This window comes from Camelus bactrianus, chromosome X (assembly GCF_048773025.1).
Source record: "Camelus bactrianus isolate YW-2024 breed Bactrian camel chromosome X, ASM4877302v1, whole genome shotgun sequence".
NCBI classification, from domain to species: Eukaryota; Metazoa; Chordata; class Mammalia; order Artiodactyla; family Camelidae; genus Camelus; species Camelus bactrianus.
In genome coordinates, this window is record NC_133575.1 from 103,895,536 (window position 1) to 103,919,000 (window position 23,465).

Genomic DNA, 23,465 nt, shown 5'->3' on the forward strand with positions numbered 1-23,465 from the left:
CTACAGTAAAAAAATGAAATTAGAACATTCTCTCACATCATATACAAAAATAAACTCAAAATGGTTTAAAGATCTAAATGTAAGATGAGACACCATAAAACTCCTAGAAAAGAACATGGGCAAAACATTCTTTGACATAAATCTTAGTAATATTTTCTTAGATCACTCTCCCAAGACAAAAGTTTAAAATAAGAGAAAAATATACAAGTGGGATCTAATCAAACTTAAAAGCTTTTGCACAGCAAAGAAAACCACTAAGAAAATGAAATGAAAACCTATGGAATGTGAGAAAATATTTACAAATGAAGCGAACAACAAGGGGTTAATATCCAAAATAAACAAACAGTTCATACAACTCAATATCAGACAAAAGTCAGACAGAGAAAGACAAATACTGTACGATATCACTCATATGTGGAATTTAGAAAATAATACAAATGAATGTATATACAAAACAGAAACAGATTCACAGACATAGAAAAACCTAAGGTTACCAAAGGGGAACAGGAGATGGGGAGAGACAAATTAGTGATACGTGATCTACAGATACAAACTACTATACATAAAATAGATAAGCAACAAAAATTTACTGTATTGCACATGGAATTACACCCAGTAACTTATAATAACCTATAATGGAATATAATCTACAAAAAATAATTAAAAACTGAATCACTATGCTGTACATCTGAAACTAACACAATATTTTAAATCAATTATAATTCAACTAAAAAAACTGTGTACCTAGTAGGACTAAAACTATGGTAAAAAAAAAAAAGAGAGAGACAAAGAGAAACGAACTACCCTTCCAAATTTAGGCATACAAGACAAAGAGTGGAAGGAGAAATTTCAGGATATTAATACATCTATTAGTGATTTATGTTCCTTTTCTGCTGTTTGGGAAATTTTTCCCATTCACTAAATCACAATGAATACCATGCTTACTGGTATGTCATCTAAAACAATGCTGCTGTAAGCTTAGAGAAATATTTCTGTAAACATTAGTAAGATAATTGTTAGCCAAAGACCCTTTGTAGCTTTAGGAACATCATTTTACTACAGACTGCAATTCATCTACGCCAAGGAATTAATCAGTATCACCAATATCACTGAAACTCCAAGTTACTGGGTGATTTCACCTACAAGTTGTTGTCCCAGCCTGAGCTGTGAGAGCAGATCCCAAAACCAGGAATAAGCTGAGTCATGACTGGATCTCACGTCTGAGCAATACGCCTTCTGTTTACAGCCAGCTATATAACATTATCAGGAGTAAGGACGAATTCTGTTGAGAAAGGGACAGGTGGGAAAGTGAAATATTCTGATTAGGTCTGACTCAACTTGAAGCCATACCATCTCCATAGGTCACCTCAAATTGCCCAGCATTTATCTTTCTCTCATTCAATTATTCCTCAAGTATTTATGGCACGCTGATTATCTGCCAAGCATTGTTCTAGGTGCTGGAAGCACAGCAGGAACCAATAACAACAAAATCCTTGCCCTCAGGAAGCTGACATTCTTTTTTATGTTGGAAAGTGCCATCATGGATGTTGGTTTTTCTGTAGAAGTTTCTCAGTGACCATCCACTAGCTTCGTGGGAGCTGAGAGGTGGATGTGGTAGTGGTGGCAAGCAACAGCTTCCTGCGCTGACATGAAAGTTCCAGGCAACAAATCCAGCAGATTCTCCACCTTCCTGATTGGGGCAGAACAGGCAGCTTCCAAGATGGGCAGGTTTGGAGGTGTGATTCTGAGAGCTGTTCCTGAAGGATCATGTCTGCAGCCCTTCTAGCAATTTTCTCCTGGAAGCCCATTCAGTCACAACAGAATAAGATGTGACATGCGACGCACAACCCAAGGAGCCACATGTGACAACCTTGAGACTAACCCTATTTTCTGGAAACATTCAGCATTTTATGGAGTCTTGAGCATTAAAAAATAAAAGAATGAAATAAAAAAAAGAAGCTGGTATTCAAGTGGAAGGAGACAGACAATACATTTGTAAATAAATCAGTAAATAAGATCTTTCAGCTAGTGACCAGGGACATAAAAAGAATATAGTGGTATTTGAGTATGTGATAGACTTTTTCATGGTAGAAGGAGAAGAGAACATTTTCCTAGAATCTGGTCAGGAAAAGCAAATCTAAGGTTACATTTGAACTGAAATCCGAGGGACTATGGGAAGGAAATAGCCATGGAAAAGCTAGAGGAATAGCAGTCCAGGCTGAGGGAACAGCAATTGCAAAGGCATTGAGGTTGATTCTCCCTGGGGACTGTTGATGAGGTTTTACTTAAGCTCTTTTTGGAGGTAACATTTTTTTTTTCTGCAAAAAGATATGCAGGTCAGTAAGATAAGTGGATGCACATGATGAACTAGTAGGCAGTAGTTGGAAATAAGAGACTAGATGTACACACAGCAACATAGGTGGGTCATGACAATGTGCAGATAATGAAAAGTAAGAAATAGCATGAGACCTATACAAAGTACCATTTTGGTAAATGAAAGTAACTGCATGAGACGTTGGAAGCCAGGCTCTCCACTGTTGGAAAAAGAAGATGCAGATAAGCAAGAAGGAAAGCAAGAATGAACCCTGTGGGGCTGGATCACACTTGGAGTAGAAGGCTAAATAACATGCCATCTTATGAATGGTTCATAGTTTATGTAACTATGCAGCTCCTCTTCCTAGAGTTATTGGGCGCCTACTATGTGCCAGGCACTGTTCTAGGGACTGGGTTGTTGATAGACATATGGGTTATTTCTAGTGCTTTGCTAGCACAAACAGCGCTGATGCAAACGTGCTTATACTTGTCCGCTAACGCACAGGTGCAAGGGTTTCTCTATGGTACACACTGAGGAGTGGAATCGGAGACAAAATGTGTGTGCATCTTCAACACTTATCAGCTAATTCCAGTTTGTTTCCCAAAGTGTCTGCAACAATGACATGCCTTCCATCAGTGGATAAGAGTTGTACCAGCATATCCTCTCCTATTCTTGATATAACCAGATTAAAATTTGTGCCAATCTGTGATGTGAACTGGCATGTCATTGCAGGTTTAATCTGCATTTCTCCAGTTACTGATGAAACTTGAATATCTTTTCAATGTCTATTGGCAATTTGATTTCCTCCTCTAAGAACTGCTTCTTTCACATGTTCTGTCCAGTTTTCTATTGGACTGTTCAGTAGAAATAAAATTGGTTTTTACATTAACTTTACATCTAACATCCTTGCTAAATTCTTTTTGATTCCAATAATTAATATCTTTTTGCTTTCTGAGTAGAAAATCCTATCATCTGTAAAGAATGACAGTTTTGTATCTTTCTTTCCAAATGTAGTACTGATTTTTGTTAAATTATAAACCTCCTTAAAACTTTCACTCTCAGGGGCTTCCTTTGTCTTTATCTTGATCTTAATAAAAGGGATGCTTTCAGAGTTTCACTCTGGATAGTTCTTACTGCAAATATGTACCTTGTTAACTCCCTAACTTCCTTCGAGTCTTTGCTCAACTATTATTTTCCTAATGAAACTTACTGACTACCTTATTCCAAAATACAACTCGCTGTCCCTCCCCAGCACTGATATATTTCTTCCCTAGCACTTATTACTTTCCAACATACCATATGTTTTACTTATTTTTTGTTTTTATCATCTACCCTTCCTCTACCCATGAGAAAGTTTTTGTCTCTTTGTTTACTGATATATTCCAAGTGCACAGAAGAGTAGCTGGCTCATAGCACTCAACAAATATTAATTAAGTGAACATATAAATGGAAAGTATTTGGCAGAGTAACTTGCTGGCATAACAATGTAAGCACTCAATAAATGGTAATAGTGATTAATAAGTGATTTATTCCATGATAAATTACCATTAGGCTCCATCAAGGGAGCCAGAGTATAAAAGACAGGTATTGACCATCCCTAAAATGTTACATGCCCATAAGACCAGACACACACACACACACACACACACACACACACACATTCACTCAAGCAAAAAGTCATTATTTCTATACTTCTAGGTTTTGTTTGCATGTGGTCTTATTCTCATGCCCATAAGCACTTGCAGGCAAGGTTCCAATCAGAGTCTACTCTGAGAGGCACTGCTGCAAGATGTGGAGGCCAGAGGGGATGCAGACTAGGTGCAGGCTTAAGGGGTGGAGGTTCCTGCAGCTTTCTTGGACTGCACACTCACACCTGTTGGTTTCCAGCTCTGGGGCATCAGGGAAGCTCTCTGGCTTTGGCACAGTTTTCTGCCCTGTCCTGATTCCTTAGTGGTACTCATAGCACTTGACCTTTGCTCCTTCAGACCTAAAACAGATCAGTCAGCATCTAATTCTAGCATTAGATTCTTTCCTTTTTGAAATGCCTGTAGTGTTTTCACTTTAACTGGCTATTCTTGACCGACTCAGGGAGCAAGGAAAACAAGGTCCTGCCTTCATTGAATTTCTAATAAGGGGGATATGGCCAAGGAATAGGTAGTTACCATATAGCATTAAGGGTCAGTTTGTTAGTCAGTCAGTCAATAAATCTTGGTGAGGGCTTACAGCAAAGTCCCAGGCTCTTGCTAAGAGATACAAAGAAATGAGATTCAGTATCTGGAGGAAAGAGAGACATCAAATAAATAATGAAGAATGGAAAGACAAATTCAAGGCAATGTATGTTCATAGGAGACTTTCAGAGTGCCAGTGTCTCTGAGCACCTGTGGTATGCCTGGGCACCCTGGCAGCTGACCCAGTGTAAGGGGCCCAAGATGAAGTCGCCAACCCCAGGTTGTGAGAGGAACTAAAGAGTATTAGGTGAGAATCAACTTAGAAATTGCAGAGTAAGGACAAAGATATCATTTCAATAACCTAACCTTCTACCTTAAGAAACTAGAAAAAGAAGAGTGACCTAAACCCAAAGCAAGCAGAAAGAAAGAAATTATAAATAACAGAGCAGAAATAAATGAACTCAGGCATAGAAAAGCGATGGGGAAAATCAATGAACCCAAAAGTTGGTTCTTTGAAATGATCAAGAAAATTGATAAACCTTTAGGTAGATGAAGGAAAAAGAGAGAAGACTCAAATTGCTAAAATCAGGAATGATAGAGAGGACATCCTTGTCTATAAAAAGGACTACAAGAGAATGACATGAACAACTGTATGCTAATAAATTAGATGACCCAGAAAGACAAAAACTATCAAAACTAACTGAAGAAGAGATAGACACTGAATTGTATACTTTAAATAGGTCAATAATATTGTATGTAAATTATATCTCAATAAGGCTGTTATAAAAAATTAAAAATAAAACCCAAAACCCTTATTAAAAAAGAAATAGAAAATCTGAATTGACCTATATACAAGTAAAGAGATTGAATTAGTAAGTAAAACATTTCTCACTCACACACACACACACACACACACACACACACACAAAAGCTCAGGTCTAGATTGATTCACTGTTAAATTCTACCAATCATTTAAAGAAGAATGAATACCAATCCTTCTCAGACTCTTCCAAAAAAGCAAAAAAAGAGGGAATACTTCCAAACTCAGTCTATAAGAGTATTACTTTGATATAAAACCAAGACAGAAACATCACAAGAAAAAATAACTACAGACCAACATCCCTTATTAATATAGAAGCAAAAATCCTCAAACCAATCCAGCAACTTATAAAGACTGCATGCAATATTAGTTGTCGAGGGCTGCCATAACAAAGTATCAAGACTGGGTGGCTTAAACAACAGAAATTTTTTTCCTCACAATTCTAGAGGCTAAGAAGTCCAAGATCAAGGTGGCAGCAAGGTTGATTTTTACTAAGGCCTCTCTCCTTGGCTTGTAGATGGTAGTTTTCTTCCTGTGCCTTCCCTCCGTGTCAAAATTTCCTCTTATGAGAACACTATTGATATTGAATTAGTACCCATTCTAACGACCTCATTTTAACTAATTACCCCTTTACAAACCCTATCTCCAAATTCAGTCACACTCTGAGGTCTGGGGGCTAGGATTTCAGCATATAAATTTTAGGGGAACACAATCCAGTCCATAACAGTGACCAAGTGGGATTTATCCCAGGAACATAAGAGGCTCATGAGGTTTCTGAGTGATTTATCTGCAGGGGCCAATGAACAGTGGGCAGTTAAGGTGGTCCAGGGGAGGATACTGGAGGTGAGGGACTCTGAGAAGTTGGGATCACCTCAGATTGGGAAGACATCCATGACAAGGGCAGGATGGTGGGGTGGGGAGTGAAACTGTAGGGCCTGGGCTTCAGAAAGGATGGGTAAATGCTTTTACTCTTCTTTACCACAGGATACCGCCTAGGATCCAGAGCACTTGGCTGGTCAGTGCTTCCTGGAGAAAGGGCCTAGGTTGTGCCAGACAGTGGGTATGTGGGAGCAATGCAGGGCTCTAGGAGTGTGGGCTCGAAGTGCAGAAGGAAAGCCCTGGTCCTAGGCAGCATCCTGGAGTGCAAGATGGATCCTGGTAATAAAACGGAGGCTGATTCAGATTTCTGTCTTAGATCCCAATACCATGGGGAGACTTTAACTGGCCAGCATCAAGTTTAAGGAATAATATCCACTAAATTATCTATTGGTGGGCTTTCGGCTGTGGATACCCTGCCTCTAAACTTTTTCACAGTTTTGTGGGCACATTGGAGACACTTGGATCCTGTTCTAGACAGTCTCATATACACACGGCCTCTAACTGTGACCTGGACATGGAGATTCTTAAAGCTACACAATGTTTTAGAAACAGATTTTTGATGAGTGGTTCATTGAATACAACCTAAATCCTCATTTAATATTCTTAATGTGATCTTGTCTGCATGGTCCCCTCCTCCCCAAATACTGGTAGCGATGCATTCCAAACTCTGGCGTGGTGCTGTATCACCTGACCCTCCTCACCTAGCCATCCTCATCTCCAGATCACACTTTATTTTTTTTTATTTTTTTATTATTTTTTTTTCAGATCACAGTTTAAAAGTGTCTCTCAGGACCATGAGTGCTTTGCTATAAAGTTACAGTTGGCTCCAGCTTCCAAGCAGAGCGGAGCGCAACCCGTGCTTTGAGGCCCAAGTAGATGTGGAAGTTTGGCTTTTCCACAATGTCGATGGTAAACAGAAAGCTGTTGCTTAGAGCTGTCCACTGAACCCGCTGTGGAGTGGGTGTAGGGGTGGGGAGGTGGGACTGTTGGGGTGTGGGTGGATGGAGGGTTCCCGGAGACAAAGGAAAAGAACTCGGGTCGTGAAAAGTGGGGCTTGCACTCGGGAGCCTGCCTCCGTCCTCCAGCCTAGTTGCTGCTGCATCTTCCAAGACTGGCACCAGGCTCTCCCTGTAGAAGCCCATCGACAAGCTCCTCTACTCTAAGAGGGGCAAAAGGGATTAGACTAGAAGCGATCTCCAGGTTGGCTACCACATCTCCACCGTCGCCTGCCGTGGGAGGAGCCACGAAGCCCCACCCACCAGCCGGCTTCATCTCAGGCGCCTCCAGCCCGCGCACTACGCCCCCATTGGCTGGAGGGTGCGGAACAGTAGAACTCTTCGAGTGGCAGCCTTGGCCAAACGTTGCAAGACAGCCGCTGACTGGAAGTTGGGCGGTGCAGAGGAGCAGGCACGGCCTCTGGGCAGCTGCCGCCGTGTTCAGAGGGCGGCTGGGAGGCGGAGGCTTGGACCAAAGCAAGCCTCGTGCCCAGTGTCACGCAGGGCCAGGCCGCCCTGACCACGGGACCATGCTCCGGTTTATTTCCAGGGCTCTTGCCTCCTGGAGAAGAATGGACTCGTCGGAGGCAGAGAAGGCGCAGCATTTGAGGCTCTTGGAAGGTACGCAACTCATCCTTACCTCCCTATCGGCCTGTATTTAGCCGGGCGTCCCACTCCTGGTTCTAGGCTGCAAGGGCCGGAAAGGACGCTGCGTGCCCCAGGCGGCTCCACCCTGTGGGGTGGGGCATTCCGAATCCCTGAATACTCCGCGGACTCGCGGACTCTTTTGTCTAAAGTGAGGAAGGTGTAGACAGAGAAGGCCCCAGGGGAACTGTGTCCCACCCTTTCATTTCCCTGGTTGCCTTTGGAAATTACATTGCGCCTGTGTTATTTGAATGGGCAGCAGATTCCTTGTCACATTTCCCATGCATCGCCCTGATTTGAGGGTAAATCTGATTTTGTTGTGCAAACACGCGTGTATTTGAAGCCAAGTGGACGAATCGTATCTGTCCCCATAGGAGGGCACCGGCCGAGTTTCCTGCCCCAGAGTCTGGCATTGAGTGGACGACCTAGGGGACGCTGGGAAGGCATCATTTTGTTTGTGGGAATCGCTTAAACTGAGGTTTGCTGGGGAGGATGGCGTCCCTTCTCTGACAGCATTCATTCTATTGTGTGCTGAGTACTCGTCTGTGCCGAAAGCTGGGCTCAGGACCTGAAGGACATCTACGTCGCAGTTCCGTTTGACGGCGTGGTCAGGGAGACGCGAGCAGGGAAGAGAGAGCACAGGCCAGTCTCACCCAGACCCGAGGCCCGAGGCCCGGCACCGGGTGCTGACCTCTGCGCTCCCGCCCTGAGGCGCTTCCTGCCCCAGGAGTAGACGCACTGTGCGCTGGCTCAAGATGGCTGGCAGTTTGCGAGAGACTCCTCTTTGGGCAGCTTCATTCCCTGGCAGGGCCCCAGCTTCCAGGTGCCAGAATCTCCCTGCGGCTTCCCTGCCAGTGGAGTCAGAGCCTTGCACAGGTGACGGAGTCTTAGCAAAGTTTGCCCTGCTTAGCTGTTAGCTGACATCCCTCACTGCAGCCTCCGTCCACTAATTACCCTTACTTTTACCAACCGGACAACACAGGAGAGTCTTTGACAAGTTTTCATGTGCCTGAGTGGTGGTTGTCACCCTTGTCCCTTCCACTTTCTTGTATTTTATGATTTCATTTGACAAATGTGACTTTTTTTTTTTTCAAAATTTCAGGATTTTTTTGGCTTCTGATTCCATAATCTATTATAACCGAAGATTTCCTCCAGCCATCCCCAGTCAATTCACTTGTCTTTGAGCAAACGCCTAAGGCTTTGTGGTTCATAGTGTGGGCTCTGCAGGCTGACTCTTCAGGTTCAGATCCCAAATTATGGTTTCCCAGCTGTGTTTGTTCAGAAAAAAATAAACCTGAGTGGTTCAGATGCACATTTGGGCTAGATTTAAATCCCCAGATCTCTATGTGCTTTGTCTGGTGAGTTGTCCAGATACTGCTGCTGCTGCTGCTGCTGTTGGTAGATGAAGTTATATAACAATAATGGATGCTTAACGACTGTTTTGATGTAGATACCATGTCAGCAACTAACATATAAGCTCTAACCTGTGGAAGATATTCGCAGTTCTAAGCAGTTGACATATATGTGTCAGTTAATATTTATAACAACCTTTTTTTCCCCAGATTTTTTGAGATATAGTTGGCATAGAACATTGTGTAAGTTTAAGATGTACAATGTGATGATTTGATATATGTATATATTGTGAAATGTTTACACAATAAGGCTAGTTAATACCTCCACCACCTCACATAATTATCTTATTTTTTGTGGTGAGAACATTTAAGATCCACTCATTCTAGATCTGCAGATACTAACTCCTATATATAAAATAGATAAGCAAATTTCTACTGTATAACACAGGGAACTATATTCAATATCTTGTAGGAACCTATGATGAAAAAGAGTATGAAAAGGAATATATGTATGTATATGTATTGAAACATTATGTTGTACACCAGAAATTGGCACAACACTGTAAACTGATTATACTTCAATTTTTAAAAATTTTTTTTAAAAATCCACTCTTTTAGGCAGACAATGTCAATGTCCTGGTTTTACAGATGAAAACAAATTCAGAGAGGTTAAGAAATGCACCCAAAGTTACCCAGATTTAGGTAAGTGGAAGAGCTGTGATTCAAAGCCAGGCAGTCTGGCTCCAGGCTCAGTGCTCTTCACCTTGGATGTGGAGCCACTGGGCTATACAGAGAAATGGTGGAACCAGCATTTCAACTTAAGCATTCTGCCTCCCAAATCCTGCACCACTATGCTCTACTGTCATCGTCATCTGTATCTTAAATCCAGCCCAGTTTATTTCTAGATTTAGATTATTGTCTAGTATTTTGTCCCTGGTAAGGCTCATTTATAATGTGTATTTGCTTTTGAGATTAATTAATGAAACCATTACTCATCTCTTAGGTGACACCAAGCTAAAAACTGTACAGGGAGTTGTGACAAAGTTCTGCAGTGATTATGGCTTGATTGATGAGCTGATCTACTTCAGTAGTGATGTTGTGACTGGCAATGTGCTTCTGAAAGTTGGGCAAAAAGTTACTGCAGTTGTGGAGGAAGATAAAACATCTCACGGATTGAAAGTGATCAAAGTAAGATAAGTTTGGGGACCGTCTTTATTCCTGGGGAACTTCCAACCTTGTTTCCATTTATTCAGCCTCTCTAAAGTGACATGGTATAGTGGGAGTAGAGTGCAATTTGAAGTCCAATGCACTGGATCATGTGGGACATTTGTTCTCATCTTTGTAGTGCTTTCTGTTTATAAAAATGTAAATTGTTTATTCTTCAGCATTAAAAAATATGGTTAATGATGATAATTATTAGAGTCTATACTAACTTGAGACTTCCTTTTTTTGCCTTTGTATTTGTTGAAATGCAATTGCTAGGTGAACAGACGTGCATTTTAATCACTTTTTAGGAACAGTTTTATTGAGGTATAATTGACATACCATAAAATTCTCCAGTTTCAAGGGTATGGTTCAGTGACATTTTTAGTAAATTTATAGTTGTGCAACCATTACCTCACTACAGATAGTTGTCATTTGAATGGGTATGATCAAGTTACGCTTCAGCTTTATTAGACTGATTGACACTGACAGGAGCAGGCTGTGAAACTGCCTGCTTGCCAGTACTGACAAGGATGGAAATATTTTCAGTCTTTGCCAATCTGGGAAATAAAAAGCAGTCTCATGATTTTATTTTGCATTTCTTTAAGTGTTGGTGAGAGTAGAACAACTTTTCTTAGAGCTATTTATGTATCAGGGGCATTAGAGCTTTTGTACATTATGGAAATTAGAGCTTTGTTAGGAAATTTATCATATGAACGCTTTGCAAATATTTCCTCCAACACAGTCTTTCAGCTTTGTGGAGTTTAATTTTTATGCAGCTATCAATATGGCCATCTTGTCCCATGTTGCTTTTCAGTTCAATGAAAAATCATTCCAAAGGAATTCTTATTCCAGATCCAAACAAAGGCTTATTCCGCTTCATAATTTACACCAATATTCACTTATGTTTTCTTCTGAAAGTTTTTTATTTATTTATATCTAAATATTCAGTCAACCTGGAGTTAATTTTGGTATAGCGTTTGAGAGAAGGATCCAGATCTTATTTTGTTAATGTATACCCTGTTGTCCCCAAATGCTGAGATGCAGTAGCTAGGGGAACAGACATGCATTTTAATCTCTTTTTAGAAAGTTTTATTGAGGTACAATTGACATACCATAAGATTTTCCAATTTTTAGGGTATAGTTCGTTTGTCCCCATACCTTTGTCCTGTTGTCCCCCCCTTTATGGGGACAGCGGGTCCCCAGCCCCCTCCCTTATTCCGATAAAGGTTCCCATACCTTTATTGGAATATCCACTTTTTCCCTGTTGAGTCAAGTGTAACTTCTATCATGGGCTACATTCCTAAAGGCCTTTGAAACTGCGGAGACGTCCTGTTGTGTTCATTTGATTGTGTTATCTTGCCCCGGAGGTATGATCAAACTGTTTGAATTACTGAACCTTTGTAACACATTTCAAGGTAGGTGGCCTGGTTTCCCGGTCAAAACTTTTGAGTTTTTGGAATTTTCCTGACCCTTCCTGTGTGTTGGTTTTTCTGTATCAATTTTAAAACATTGTGTTTAGTTCCCCCACTTCCAACCACAACAACCACAATAATACCCGTTGGGATTTTTAAATTAGTATGACTGAGTTTACAGATCTCATTTAGGGAGAACTGACATAATGGTAATAGTCTTCTCCTCTAAAAAGCATGTCTCTCCTCTTCGATATTTCTGAATTGTTTCATACTTTTCTTCTAATAGGTTCTGTATATTTCCTGCTAATTTTATTTCTCAGATTTTTAGTATTTTGGTCCATTATCACTATACATTTTATTTAAATTATTTAGCTTTAAAAATAAGCTTTTAATTTTATATTTTAAACCATTATCAAATATTTAATTTTATAATTTAAACCAATATCAAATATTACATGCTGTAACCAATTTTGTCTCCTATTGTAACTGAATCCAAGCTTATGCCACTCACAGCACAACAGGTCCGTGATAGAGACAAGGTGTCGGGGCAGGGAAAAGAGACTTTATTTGGAAAGCCAGCGAACTGAGAAGATGGCAAACTAATGTCCTAAAGAACCATCTTAATTCGGGGTAGAATTTAAGCTTCTTTTATGCTAGGGAAGGGGGAAGCAATATGCCTGATCTGCTCATGGACATTCTTCTGACTGGCTGGTGATGAGGAACCTGATGGTATTTTGGGAGTCAACCTTCTGGTTCCAACCAGTCTGAGGTCTATATGCTGATGGTCAGCATGCAGTTAACTTCTTCCATCTGATGGGGGTTTCAGTATCTGTAAAACAACGCAAGACTGTGGCTCAGGATATTATCTACAGCCCTCGAGGAGGAGCTAAAGGTCCTTGACTTTGTTTTATGGCTAAACTGTTATTGTTTTGTCTTGCCTGTGTGTGTTTCTTTGTTTCTGCATTTTCTAATTTCTCCGATTAAATTTGCTCTCGGGAAGTTGAAGCTGGGTTCAACCCCCAGTACCTCTCTAAAAAATAAAATAAATAAACCTAATTACCTCCTTCCCCCAAAAAAACCCAAAACCAAACAAACAAAAAAATTATACTCCTGTAGTAACGAGACATATCGTGGTGATCATTTTGAAATATATGGAAATACTGAATTACTGTGTTGTGTAACAGGAGCTAACGTTGTGTTGTAGGTCAGTTATACTTCAAAAACAAAGAAGCTCATGGAAAAAGAGATCATATTTGTGATTACCAGAGGTGGGAGGTGTGGGGAGGGGGAATTGGATGAAGGTGGTTAAAAGGTACAAACTTGCAGTTATAAGATAAATAAGTACCGGGGACGTAATTACAACATGGTAAATATAATTAACACTGCTGTAGTTATATGTGAAAGTTAAAATAGTAAATCCTGAGTTTTCATCACAAGGAAACTAGGAGTTTATCCTACAGCAATAAATCCAGCAAGTAGGCAGTGTGTTAGGATATAAGCCAAATGTTCAATTTTGTAGAATTGAGTCAAATTATGGCACTTCCATTCAGTTAGATGCCATATTGTCTTTTCAAATAATGTTTCAACAGTTTATTGACTTATTTGTGATCACTTGGTAATGCATTAATAATATATAATATTAAAATTTTCCTTCAAATAGTGCATAGATAGTTATGCGTAGTAAAAACATATGGAGTAGAGTAAGGACCAGAATGTGATCAGTGCTTATGGATTATGTGTAATTGTTTTCTACTTTTTTGTTTTCTGGGTCTCATATTTTTTGTACAATGAACATGTATTATTAGTATAATTAGAAAAGTGAAATATTAAACAAAGGCCTTTACACTTCCAATAATAAAAGTTTTGAATGCCTCCCTATTGTAGATAAAATAAGCCCTGATTTGATTTGTCTTTTTTAGAGCTATCCACTCCCCCACCCCTTTATTTTCCAAACTTCATGTCATGCTCTGTCCCCTACCCCCAGGTTCCCTGATCTGGAATCTTAATGATTTTCCTCCTTGTTCATCTCCCTTGGCGTGTGTTTTCTCTCCTCCCTTGCTATCTCTCCATATCTGTCCTCAGCCAACCACCCCTCATTCGCAGGTAAAAATCTTTCTCTTCTTTCACAGCCCAGGTCAAATCCCACTTTCTCCAAGATATCATCCTATACTCTCTCAGTCTTAAATTCTCTCCTTACTGAGAATTCCCAGAAGGCAATTTTTGCACTTATTTTTACCATTTGTCACAACTTGCTTAGAATTTGTTATTTTTGCCTTTCACTCCCCTTTGTGAATTCCTGGGGGCAGGAACAGTATACCTTTTATCTTTGAACCTGATATGATCAGTGCATTAAAACAAATCAGTACACAAATAATGTATTTTTTTTCCTTTCTCAGTTTTAATATGTAGAATTATTACAGTTCGACTGCACATATACATTATATTGCATGTAAATACATATATACAGTATCCTGCACATTTTTTTAGTTTACAAATATGTACTAGTTATTGTTTCTAAGAACAGATTATATCTTTCGCTTTTTAAACTTACATAGTTATCAAAGGAATAAAGCCAACTACAAAATAAGAATCAACAGAATGTGGTAATCCAATCATAAAGGACAGTCAAATGTACTTACACATATTCAAAAAATAATAATAATAATGACACAAATTAACTAATTACTATTTTGATTTCTTGAATATGTGTAGGCACAAATAATGTCTTAGACACATTTAAAAAATATATGACAGTACAACACAAAGCCTGAGCCCTCATTTAAACTATGGGCTTACATTAAATATAAATTATCAATATTGCTTTATTGATTGAACAAATGTACCCACTGAACAAATGCAAGATGCTAATAACAGGAGAAACTGAGGTTGGGGGCAAGGAATATGTGGGAACTTTCTGCTCAATCTTCCTAAGCCTCTCTAAAAAATAAAAAAGATAGGAAGTTCAGGCATTATTTTATCATCTCATGTCTATGATGTGTCAAGTGAAATATATTCACCATTGTTGATGATAGTTGTTTAAACTGTTTCTCGAACAACAATGATGGAAGCATATGTTTCTGATTTTTAAACTTTTGTTGTGTCTGAAGTAACTATTTCTTTATCTCACAGGTGGAGGCGTTCTGTGACAATGGCAATGGTGATGGACTGTCAGACTCCTGTACTAGAGTTTCTCTTGGCTGTGTTAACTCTCTGATGGAAGACGTTAACTGCATTAATCATACAACTTACTTCTCTCTAGATGTTGTTTGTAAAGGTACAATTTATCTTTTTAAAAATTTAAAATTAAGTTTTACCTGTTTTTTAATTTTATAGAGTGCATTTGGAGATGGTCACAGGCATCATTTCCAGGGTCAATTTGGAACATGCTCAGTTGGTAAGAGGATTTTATACTGGAACTCCTTCTCCATTGTCCTTGGCTCCAGTTGGAGGCTCTTTAATGCTTGAGGTGGACCTTTGTTGTTGAAAATGATGTCCAGCAAGGAACAGATGGATAATGTTTTTAAAAGCTCATGCTGTCATTTGTTGCATTTGCATTTATCGAAAGCAGTTACTAGTATTTGTGTCATTTTTCCATTCATATAGGCATTGAATTTCTAATCTAACTGAAAAATATTACAAGTATACAGGGATACTGTTTTTTTAAATACTTCAAAAACTTTAAAATAAAGTTTGGATGTAGCCTTGTACCTTTGTTGGGTCACAAACTGGCCCTGTACACGGAGGACAAGAAGAGACCTAGAGTCAGGCTGCTCCAGATGGGTAAGGAGCAGGTTAGATAAACAAGGGAACTTAATATACGAGACTTGTGTTGGGTACCGCAAGATGGGTAATCTCTGCACCTGCCCACCAGAATCTTAAAAAGTTTATATAGAGGCCTTAACAGGGTTCAGTCACGTATACCACCCAAATAGTCTCAGCAATACCCTACTCTCTCAGTTCTGCATCCTTGAAACAACTCCATCTGTGGGAACAGTGGGTGGAACGTACATTCCAGGGACACTGGAGGAAACGAGGAGCCTCCAATTGCCCGGGTCCAGTTTGTGGGTCAGCCAGAGGTCACGTCTTCTCAATGACCTCCTCCAACACTTTCCAAGTGTGTGTGTCCGTCCATTAATTATCAGGCATAACACTTTGTTGTTTTATGCCTAAAGCAAAAATTTGTTAATTTTTAAATGCTATTTGAGTTTCGTTCAGCTCAAAATATAGTGCTAGATATTTATAAGACCAAGATAACTAAGACTTTATTAAACCCTGCCCGCAAAGAGCTCATAGTCTAATTGGGAGAGACAGACATTAAAAGAGTGTGATAAGAACAATATTACTGAGCAGAGGAGAGACCATGACTGACTGCTATGGAGAGAACTGGGGAAGGCTGCGTGAGGTGCTTTCCCAGCTGGACTCCATACCCCTGCAACCTCCTGCCAGGCTGGATTTTGAAAGATGAATAGAAGTAAAAATACTGTTCCTGTTTAAGTGCAAGGAGCTGCCATTTCACTTAGATACAAAAGGGAAAATTAGTTCAGCCACACCAGGCAGCTTTCTATTTTACTCTTCTTGGGTTTAAAAGCCAGGATTTCACCTTGGAAGCCACCAAAGATGGTTGCCTGCTAGCAGCTGGGATTTTAAAGACCCGTTTAGTCAGAAGTACCCAATTCTAGGAGAAAAGGCCTCTGTGATTGCTAAGCTCCAAAGGCAATTTCTTGGTCCTTATAAACATACCAACAGGAAGTTACCACCCATGGCAGCCCTCGCTAGAATTCTTCTCAATATGGGAAGCACTTGAACATGTTTGTAATGCCAGAGGAATTGACTGAAGGTGAAGGAAGGACTGATGGAACAAGGTCCCTGGTTGTAAAGAGAGGATGGGGAACCCAAAGCACAGGTGGAGGGATTTACTGCTATAAAATAAATTGAGTGATTTGAGCAATGGACTGTCTAGGGTGGAAGAGAGAGTAGATGAAAAAGAAGACCTGAAAACCTAACCAGTCATACTTAGAACTGTCAAAATAGAATAGAAAGAAGATGTGGTATATATATATATATATATATATATATATATATATATATATATATATATATATATATATATACACACACACACAATGGAATACTAACTAATCAGCCATTAAAAAAGAATGAAATAATGCCATTTGCAACAACATGAGTGGACCTAGAGATTATCATATTAAGTGAAGTCAGACAGAGAAAGACAAATACCACATGATAGCTCTAACATGTGGAATCTAAAAAAAAATGATACCAATGAACTTACAAAACAGAAAGACGTATAGAAAGAAAACAAACTTATGGTTACCAAAGGGGAAAGGGGGAGGAGGAATAAATTAGGAATTTGGAATTAGCAGATACACACTACCAAATATAAAATAGATAAACAACAAGGTCTTACTGTATAGCACAGGAAACTCTATTCAATATTTTGTAATAACCCATAATGGAAAAGAGTCTGAAAAAATAATACATATGTATATATGTAAGAAAAAAATTGTCAGAAGAGCTGCTATTAATCTGATTATAAAACCCAATGAAAATGGGAAAAGACAATTACAATTTAAAACATAATGGAGATCTAAAAGAAGGAATTGGGCATTCAGCCTAGGGATGGGAGTGGGGGCATTTACCAAGTGCACGATGTTGCTATTTCTTTATTTTTCATGCGATGCACTAACACACTCCTGTAACATCCTATATATCCTTATGTGACCAGTGTGACCTGAGGTCGAAGCCTGGGGTAACAAACAGGGTTATTTCTTCATTTTTCACAATGTACTGGCTTGAGTACCCACTTGAGAGATAAAAAGGAAGTTCCACATAGCCTTTTTGGATTTTCCCGTACACCTTGAATAGCCCAATACTCCGCCATCTTATACAGTCCAGAGGTAACTTCCCCATTTCAGCATGTCTCTGTAGTGACTGAAGGACCCATTCTTCAGCTGATGACATTCTTATGATTGGAGTTAGCCAATGGGAAGCACATGCAGGATCCTGGAGTGGGCAGGAAAATGTTGGCAGTGACGTTATACTTCTACCAAAGGCCTTAGCTTCTGTAAGGCCACCCTCTCCTACAGCTCTAGCTGGAGGGGGTGAGCATATCCTCTGTTGTCCAATCTGAGTCATTTTTGAGACTAAAAGGGGGTGTTACAAGTGATTAAAGTTAATCTGCTTTTGGAGTATTTTTATATGACCAACAGATTATATATGACTAACAGGTTTTACATTTGGACCTTTAAAATAGCATTATTCATGAATTTTTCAAAAATAGAATTATTTCTTTAAAAAAAACTTCCGTGTACATTAATGGAAACTTTTGGATGTTTCGTCAAATTGTGATCCAGTGGCTTATTTGTAGGTTTTCTTAATTTCCTTCCATTCTGTTAGACAATATAACTACCTCCAGTACAAAATAAGAGCTGCATTCAAAGGTTCTTGCCACATGCTGAAATGTTCCCAAGTACAATGATCTGCTTTCACATTTGTACACCACTTGAGCTGTGCTGGTTCAATTTGTTTACTTCCTCCATTTATTTAGGGAAAAATTTCAACAGCTCTCTCTTTGCAAACTTCATAGCAATAACTGAATTTCTCCAAAAGCTTTAAAACCTGAATTTTGGCACTAGGTTGAAGTTTTTGATTAACGATTTCCAGCTAATTTTAAACAGACTGGAATTAAAACTGAAAATACTCGTTTTCAAAAAAATCACTACCATGTTAAGACAGTTGGGCTGTTTTACACAGTAGTCCTTCCGAGGCTCAGGCATGCCTGAAATCTGATCAGTGCAATAAAAAGAGAAGACAAGTGAGAAAAAAAGAAAAAACTAAGCATGCTGAGTTACTTTCTCTTTGTATTCCATATTAACTTTGCCCCAGAAGTTTTGTAATTCATTTATTTAAAATATATAAACACACACACACACATCTACATTTTGATTACTGTAGCTTCCGTTTTAATTGGTTGAATATCATAGGTGTTTGGATGTGGTTATGAATTATGCTTGCACCACAGCCAATTCCAAGTACCTTTCTGCTCCATCTTTTTTTTTAGTTTCCAAGAACCTTATGTTTATTATGATGCTTTGTTACAAATTTGTATTTGTATTAGCACTGAAAAAAATCGTTTTATCCCCAGTGAAGGTCTTTTAAACTGCATTTATAACAGCATTTATAGTACTATTAGATACTTCACCTTTGCCAGAAAAAAAAATCTTTCACAACTTTTGTCAATGCTTTTTAGCCAAAGACCAAGTTGGGTTGATTACTTGCTTCAGAAAGGGATAACACACACCACAGGGGACCTATGCCATGGCTCAGTAAGAGGGTATTAGAAAGAACCTATAATAGGATGTGAGATTTAGTTCAGTGATTTGGAGGAGAGCCTAAGGAAGCAGGAGTTAGCCCTAGGGTGGATGCTGTCGGAAAGTGGGAGCAGCTCTCTGGGTATTTTGTGGGTGGCATAGTGGTCTTGTTTTCTGTTTAGACAAAATTATGAAGTGGCTGTGTTTTGTTTCATTCTGTCAGTCTTGGGGTGACTTATCTGAGGTTGAATCCTATGAGATGGTTTATGTCCAACAGAAAAACAAAATGACTTGGCTGTGAGTGTCAAACCAGCTAGTTTAAACATTGAGGTCTAGCGGTGAACACTTTTGCACATCAGGGACTGGGCTTTTTTCTTTGCCACTTTGAGTCCATGATTTGGATGGAAGGAACAAGCCATTATGGGAATTCACTTAACTCTTTTTCTTCTTTAAAGCATCTGGCATCCTTTAACTGTTTGTGAAATTCTTCTAGTGAAGCTAACATATTAACAGCTGTTGTTTCACTTTCCCAATGTACCTAAGAAAAAAATTGAGTAAAACATTGTTGAAACTATGTTAGAGCAGTTTTTTTTAATAGGTATATCTTTTGCATTTTTTAATGTTTATTTGGGGGGTGATTAGGTTTATTTATTTATTTTAATGGAGGCACTGGGGATTGAACCCAGGACCTTGTGCATGCTAACCATGCACTCCACCACTGAGCATTACCCTTCCCCCACCCACCAGAGCACTTTTTTGATGAAAGAAAAGTCATATGTCATACAATTATATGTCAATGTACCTCTTTCAACTTTCCATGTTAACTTGCTGTCTTTGGGCACTGCTTCTTTAAAAACCTACTAAGTTATAAAGTAAATGCTTGGGTCTCTGGTTTTCTTGTGGTCAGTGATATCACTATGGCCCCCACGGTGGAGAGTAAATGTGGCCAGATTAAATGTTGTTTTCGTCTACTCAGGCTGCCTTAATTAAATTCCAGACTGGGTGGCTTAAACAACAGATATTTATTTTCTCAGAGTTCCGAAGGCAAAATGTTCAAGATCAAGGTTTCAGCCAATTTGGTTTTGGGGGGGAGCTCTCTTCCTCACCAAGTCCTCGCACGACCTTTCCCTGGTACGTGCATAGGTCGAGAGAGAGAAAGAGGTAGGGGAGGGAGAGGTGGGGGATGGGGAGAGGGAGAAGAGGTCCCGCGCGTGTCTTGGGTCATTTCTAAAATTTAGTTGTGATGGAACCAAGAAGAAGAAGGAAAGGGCTATGAAGGAACTAGGAAATGCTGGGTCATAGGTTCCAGAACTGTTTAACTTTAGTAGATATTGCCAACTTTCTGAAGTGGTTGTACCAAGTTTCACTTCCAGTAGCAGTATTTGAGAATTCCGTTTGCTTCAAATCCTCCAGGTACCTTTGTGCCATGACTCACTTTTAACTTACTGTGTACATCGATAAATATTTGTTTATACCTGTAAAACATAAAATATATAGAGTTCATCATCAGTACAAAACACCTGAGAAAATTGTTTCCTTGTGTAGCTGTATGTTTACTGGTACTGCTACCACTAATAGCAATCAGCATTCATTTGGTGCTGGTTCTGCACTTGGCACTGTTCTGTGAGTTTTATATGTATCGATTCATTGTCCCTTCAACTCTGGGTAGTAAGTACTGCTATTGCGCTTCTCACTTTATAGACGAAGAAATCAAGGAACAGAGAGTTATGTAACTTGATCAAGGTTGCAAATTGAGTAAGGGGCAGTATTAAGATTTGAACTCAGGCAGCCAGATTCTTACATACGTACTTTTCTGCTTCCCCGGAAAAAAAAGCTGTGAATGTTACCAGTGGTGTAATAAATTCTGTGCTGCTCTCAAAAAGATTGGTTTGAGATGCACAGTTAATGCTTTCCCCCAATTGATTTTAAGTCAGTAGAGAAAAATCAATGCCTAAAGGATTATAGATTTCCTTTCTGATAGCAAGGCTTACAGGTTACCTATTTTAAAATGTTTAAAATGTACCTTTGATGTAATAGAAACTATTTTAGGGTATTTCAATGTCACAGTAACTTGCAAAATTTAACAGTAGAACATTAAGAGATAATTCCAACTTGATTTCTCTCCATGGCTGTTTTAGGTTTTGAGCCTTATCAAGGTGACCGAGTCGAAGTCAAGTTTTCCATCCAGCCAGACACCCAGAGCAGAAAAGCCCTCTCAGTGACGCCTCTGAGACATAAGCACGTGCATGAGGTAGTTCGTTTGATGTTGACCTTGTTACACGTTTCTGCTTAGCCTTTCCGTGGTGATTATTTTTGCTGCTGAGAATTCTATTGGGTGTTTTGGGAAACCCAAAAGAAAATATATTCTTTGCCAAAGAGGAGTCTATTTTCTTATTGAAAAGGTTGTGCTTCTGAAAGGAAATAATTAGGTAATAATGTAGAACACATATGATTTAAGGCCTAAATTATATCCTTTATTTGGGAGGTATTATAATGTTCTGAGAGCAACAAGAACAGAAAATAAATCATGTTCTGGGAATTGTTGGGAGAGAATGAATTGGGGGGGGCGGGACTGGAGCTTATAGTAAATGCTGGGTGTGGTTTGGATAGTGGAGACTGAAAATGAGTGGGAAATTCAGTTTGCACAAAAGTTCAGATGATGCTTGAAATGTGACAGAGGAAGTATGGAAGTGATGTTCTCTTTACCATCACATTCCTTTCTCACGCAACTCTTTTCCCTCTTGCCATCTGTAACTAGGGATGTTAATGGACAACTGGGTATTATATTTAAAGCAGAGTTTCTGATCCGAGACTTGGGCCCTGCCTTTGTGAGGTGGGGTCTGGGCATGTGTGGTTTTACAAAGCGCTGTGCTCCTGGTGTTTCAAATGTGCTAGCCAGGTTGGGCATCACTGATTCGGAATGACCTACTGATTAAAGCCAGCGTGAGAAGGTGGAGACCCTGTGACGGGGTGCAATCCTTTTACAGAAGTGTTTCCATTGTTTGTAACTACAGGTCTGCATTACTCACCTCCGTGGAAGAAATGGGGTGATAGACGATAGTATCTTTTTCACTCTGGATTCTCTGAAACTTCCTGATGGATACGTACCTCGAGTATCTGATGTCGTCAATGCGGTCGTGGTAGAGAGCGTTCAGTCCTGCTATATTTGGAGAGCGATTTCTATGACTCTAGTGAAAAGAGGATAATAAGAAAGCAATGTTTTTATTCCCTGTGCAGCTTTTCTTCTCTTGACAATAAAGTTTTAAATGTGTTTTGGAAAAATAAAACAGCTTAGTAAACCTCAATAATTAATTCAAAGACCTTTCAAATCCTGTGTGGGCTGGCTAAATAGAGTGCGTCTTCAGGAGACTTTTCACCATTTTTCATTATTGATTAAAGACATTTTCATCTTCATCCCTTGTAATCATCTTATGTGTATGATTTTTCTCTTTTTAGTGGACCTGTTTATTTAAAAAATTAAACTATGTTCTTTTTTTCCACCTTTAGAACAGAGTTTCTGATCTGAGAAATAGTTTTTTTGTAACATATTGTGCATCGTAGTTTTTTTCTTTAATATTCTGAGTTTGCGTTATAGGCCCAGTGGGACCACTTTACGGGTGGGTAGTTGGAGTCAATATCCTCTAGATTTTAGATAGTCACCCACTGGTTCACTTCAGAAAGAGTGATTGCCTCCTATGTGCCAAGTGCTAGGTTTATAGCCTTGAACACAAAGGCCAAAGTTCTGGTGCCCTAATGCAACTTGTGTTCTCTTAATGCCCACCTGGCTTCCTGACCCGTGGACTAGTAGCTTCTGAATAGAAAGAGGCAAGTGGGAGCTGTTGTGGCCCCGGGTTCCCAGGAAAGTCGTTATTCCAAAGCAGCACCATGCCCTGTAGGGATCACAGAGAAGGCCAGTGCTGGGCTTGAGAGATGCATGGACCATGGATTCTGCCCACTCCCCACTGAATTCTCCTGTTTGGTTGATGTGGAAGTCTGTTCTTGGAGAGTGACAGTGGATTAGCAGAAACCTAACCCCCACTAATTCAATGGTTTTTAGCATAGCTACAGTAGTATGTAACCATCACCACATTCTTCATTTTAGAACATTTTCACTCCCACTTGAAAGCACCCCATACCAGGAATAAAAATCAGATGATACATTTCATCTTTCTGATAGTGTCATAAACACATTTATTCCCTTTACTGCATTTTAAAGTCAGCTTTGGTGGGGGAAGTTATAGCTCAGTGGTAGAGCATATGCTTAGCATGCATGAGGTCCTCGGTTCAGTCCCCAGTATGTGCATAAAAAAATAAAGTCAGCTCTTCAAGGGGTTCTGAGGCCC

General features: G+C 39.5%; 1 protein-coding gene across 1 annotated transcript; it reads left to right on the forward strand.

Annotated features, from left to right (window-relative positions):
• The first annotated feature begins 7,496 nt into the window (after positions 1 to 7,496).
• On the forward strand, positions 7,497 to 22,551 carry CT55 (cancer/testis antigen 55). The gene is made up of 5 exons (XM_010950002.3): positions 7,497 to 7,797; positions 10,177 to 10,361; positions 14,921 to 15,065; positions 21,261 to 21,373; positions 22,137 to 22,551. The coding sequence occupies exons 1-5, from the start codon at positions 7,707 to 7,709 to the stop codon at positions 22,326 to 22,328; spliced, it is 726 nt and encodes a 241-aa protein (XP_010948304.1). The 5' UTR covers positions 7,497 to 7,706; the 3' UTR covers positions 22,329 to 22,551.
• Positions 22,552 to 23,465: the final 914 nt, after the last annotated feature.

What these genes read in the sequence shown, in the direction of transcription:
- CT55 (XM_010950002.3), top strand. Translation starts at nt 7,707, where the DNA reads ATGCTCCGGTTTATTTCCAGGGCTCTTGCCTCCTGGAGAAGAATGGAC. An exon ending in ACGGATTGAAAGTGATCAAA is followed by an intron (nt 10,362 to 14,920) that starts GTAAGATAAGTT and finishes TTTATCTCACAG; the next exon opens with GTGGAGGCGTTCTGTGACAA. An exon ending in TCTAGATGTTGTTTGTAAAG is followed by an intron (nt 15,066 to 21,260) that starts GTACAATTTATC and finishes TGGCTGTTTTAG; the next exon opens with GTTTTGAGCCTTATCAAGGT.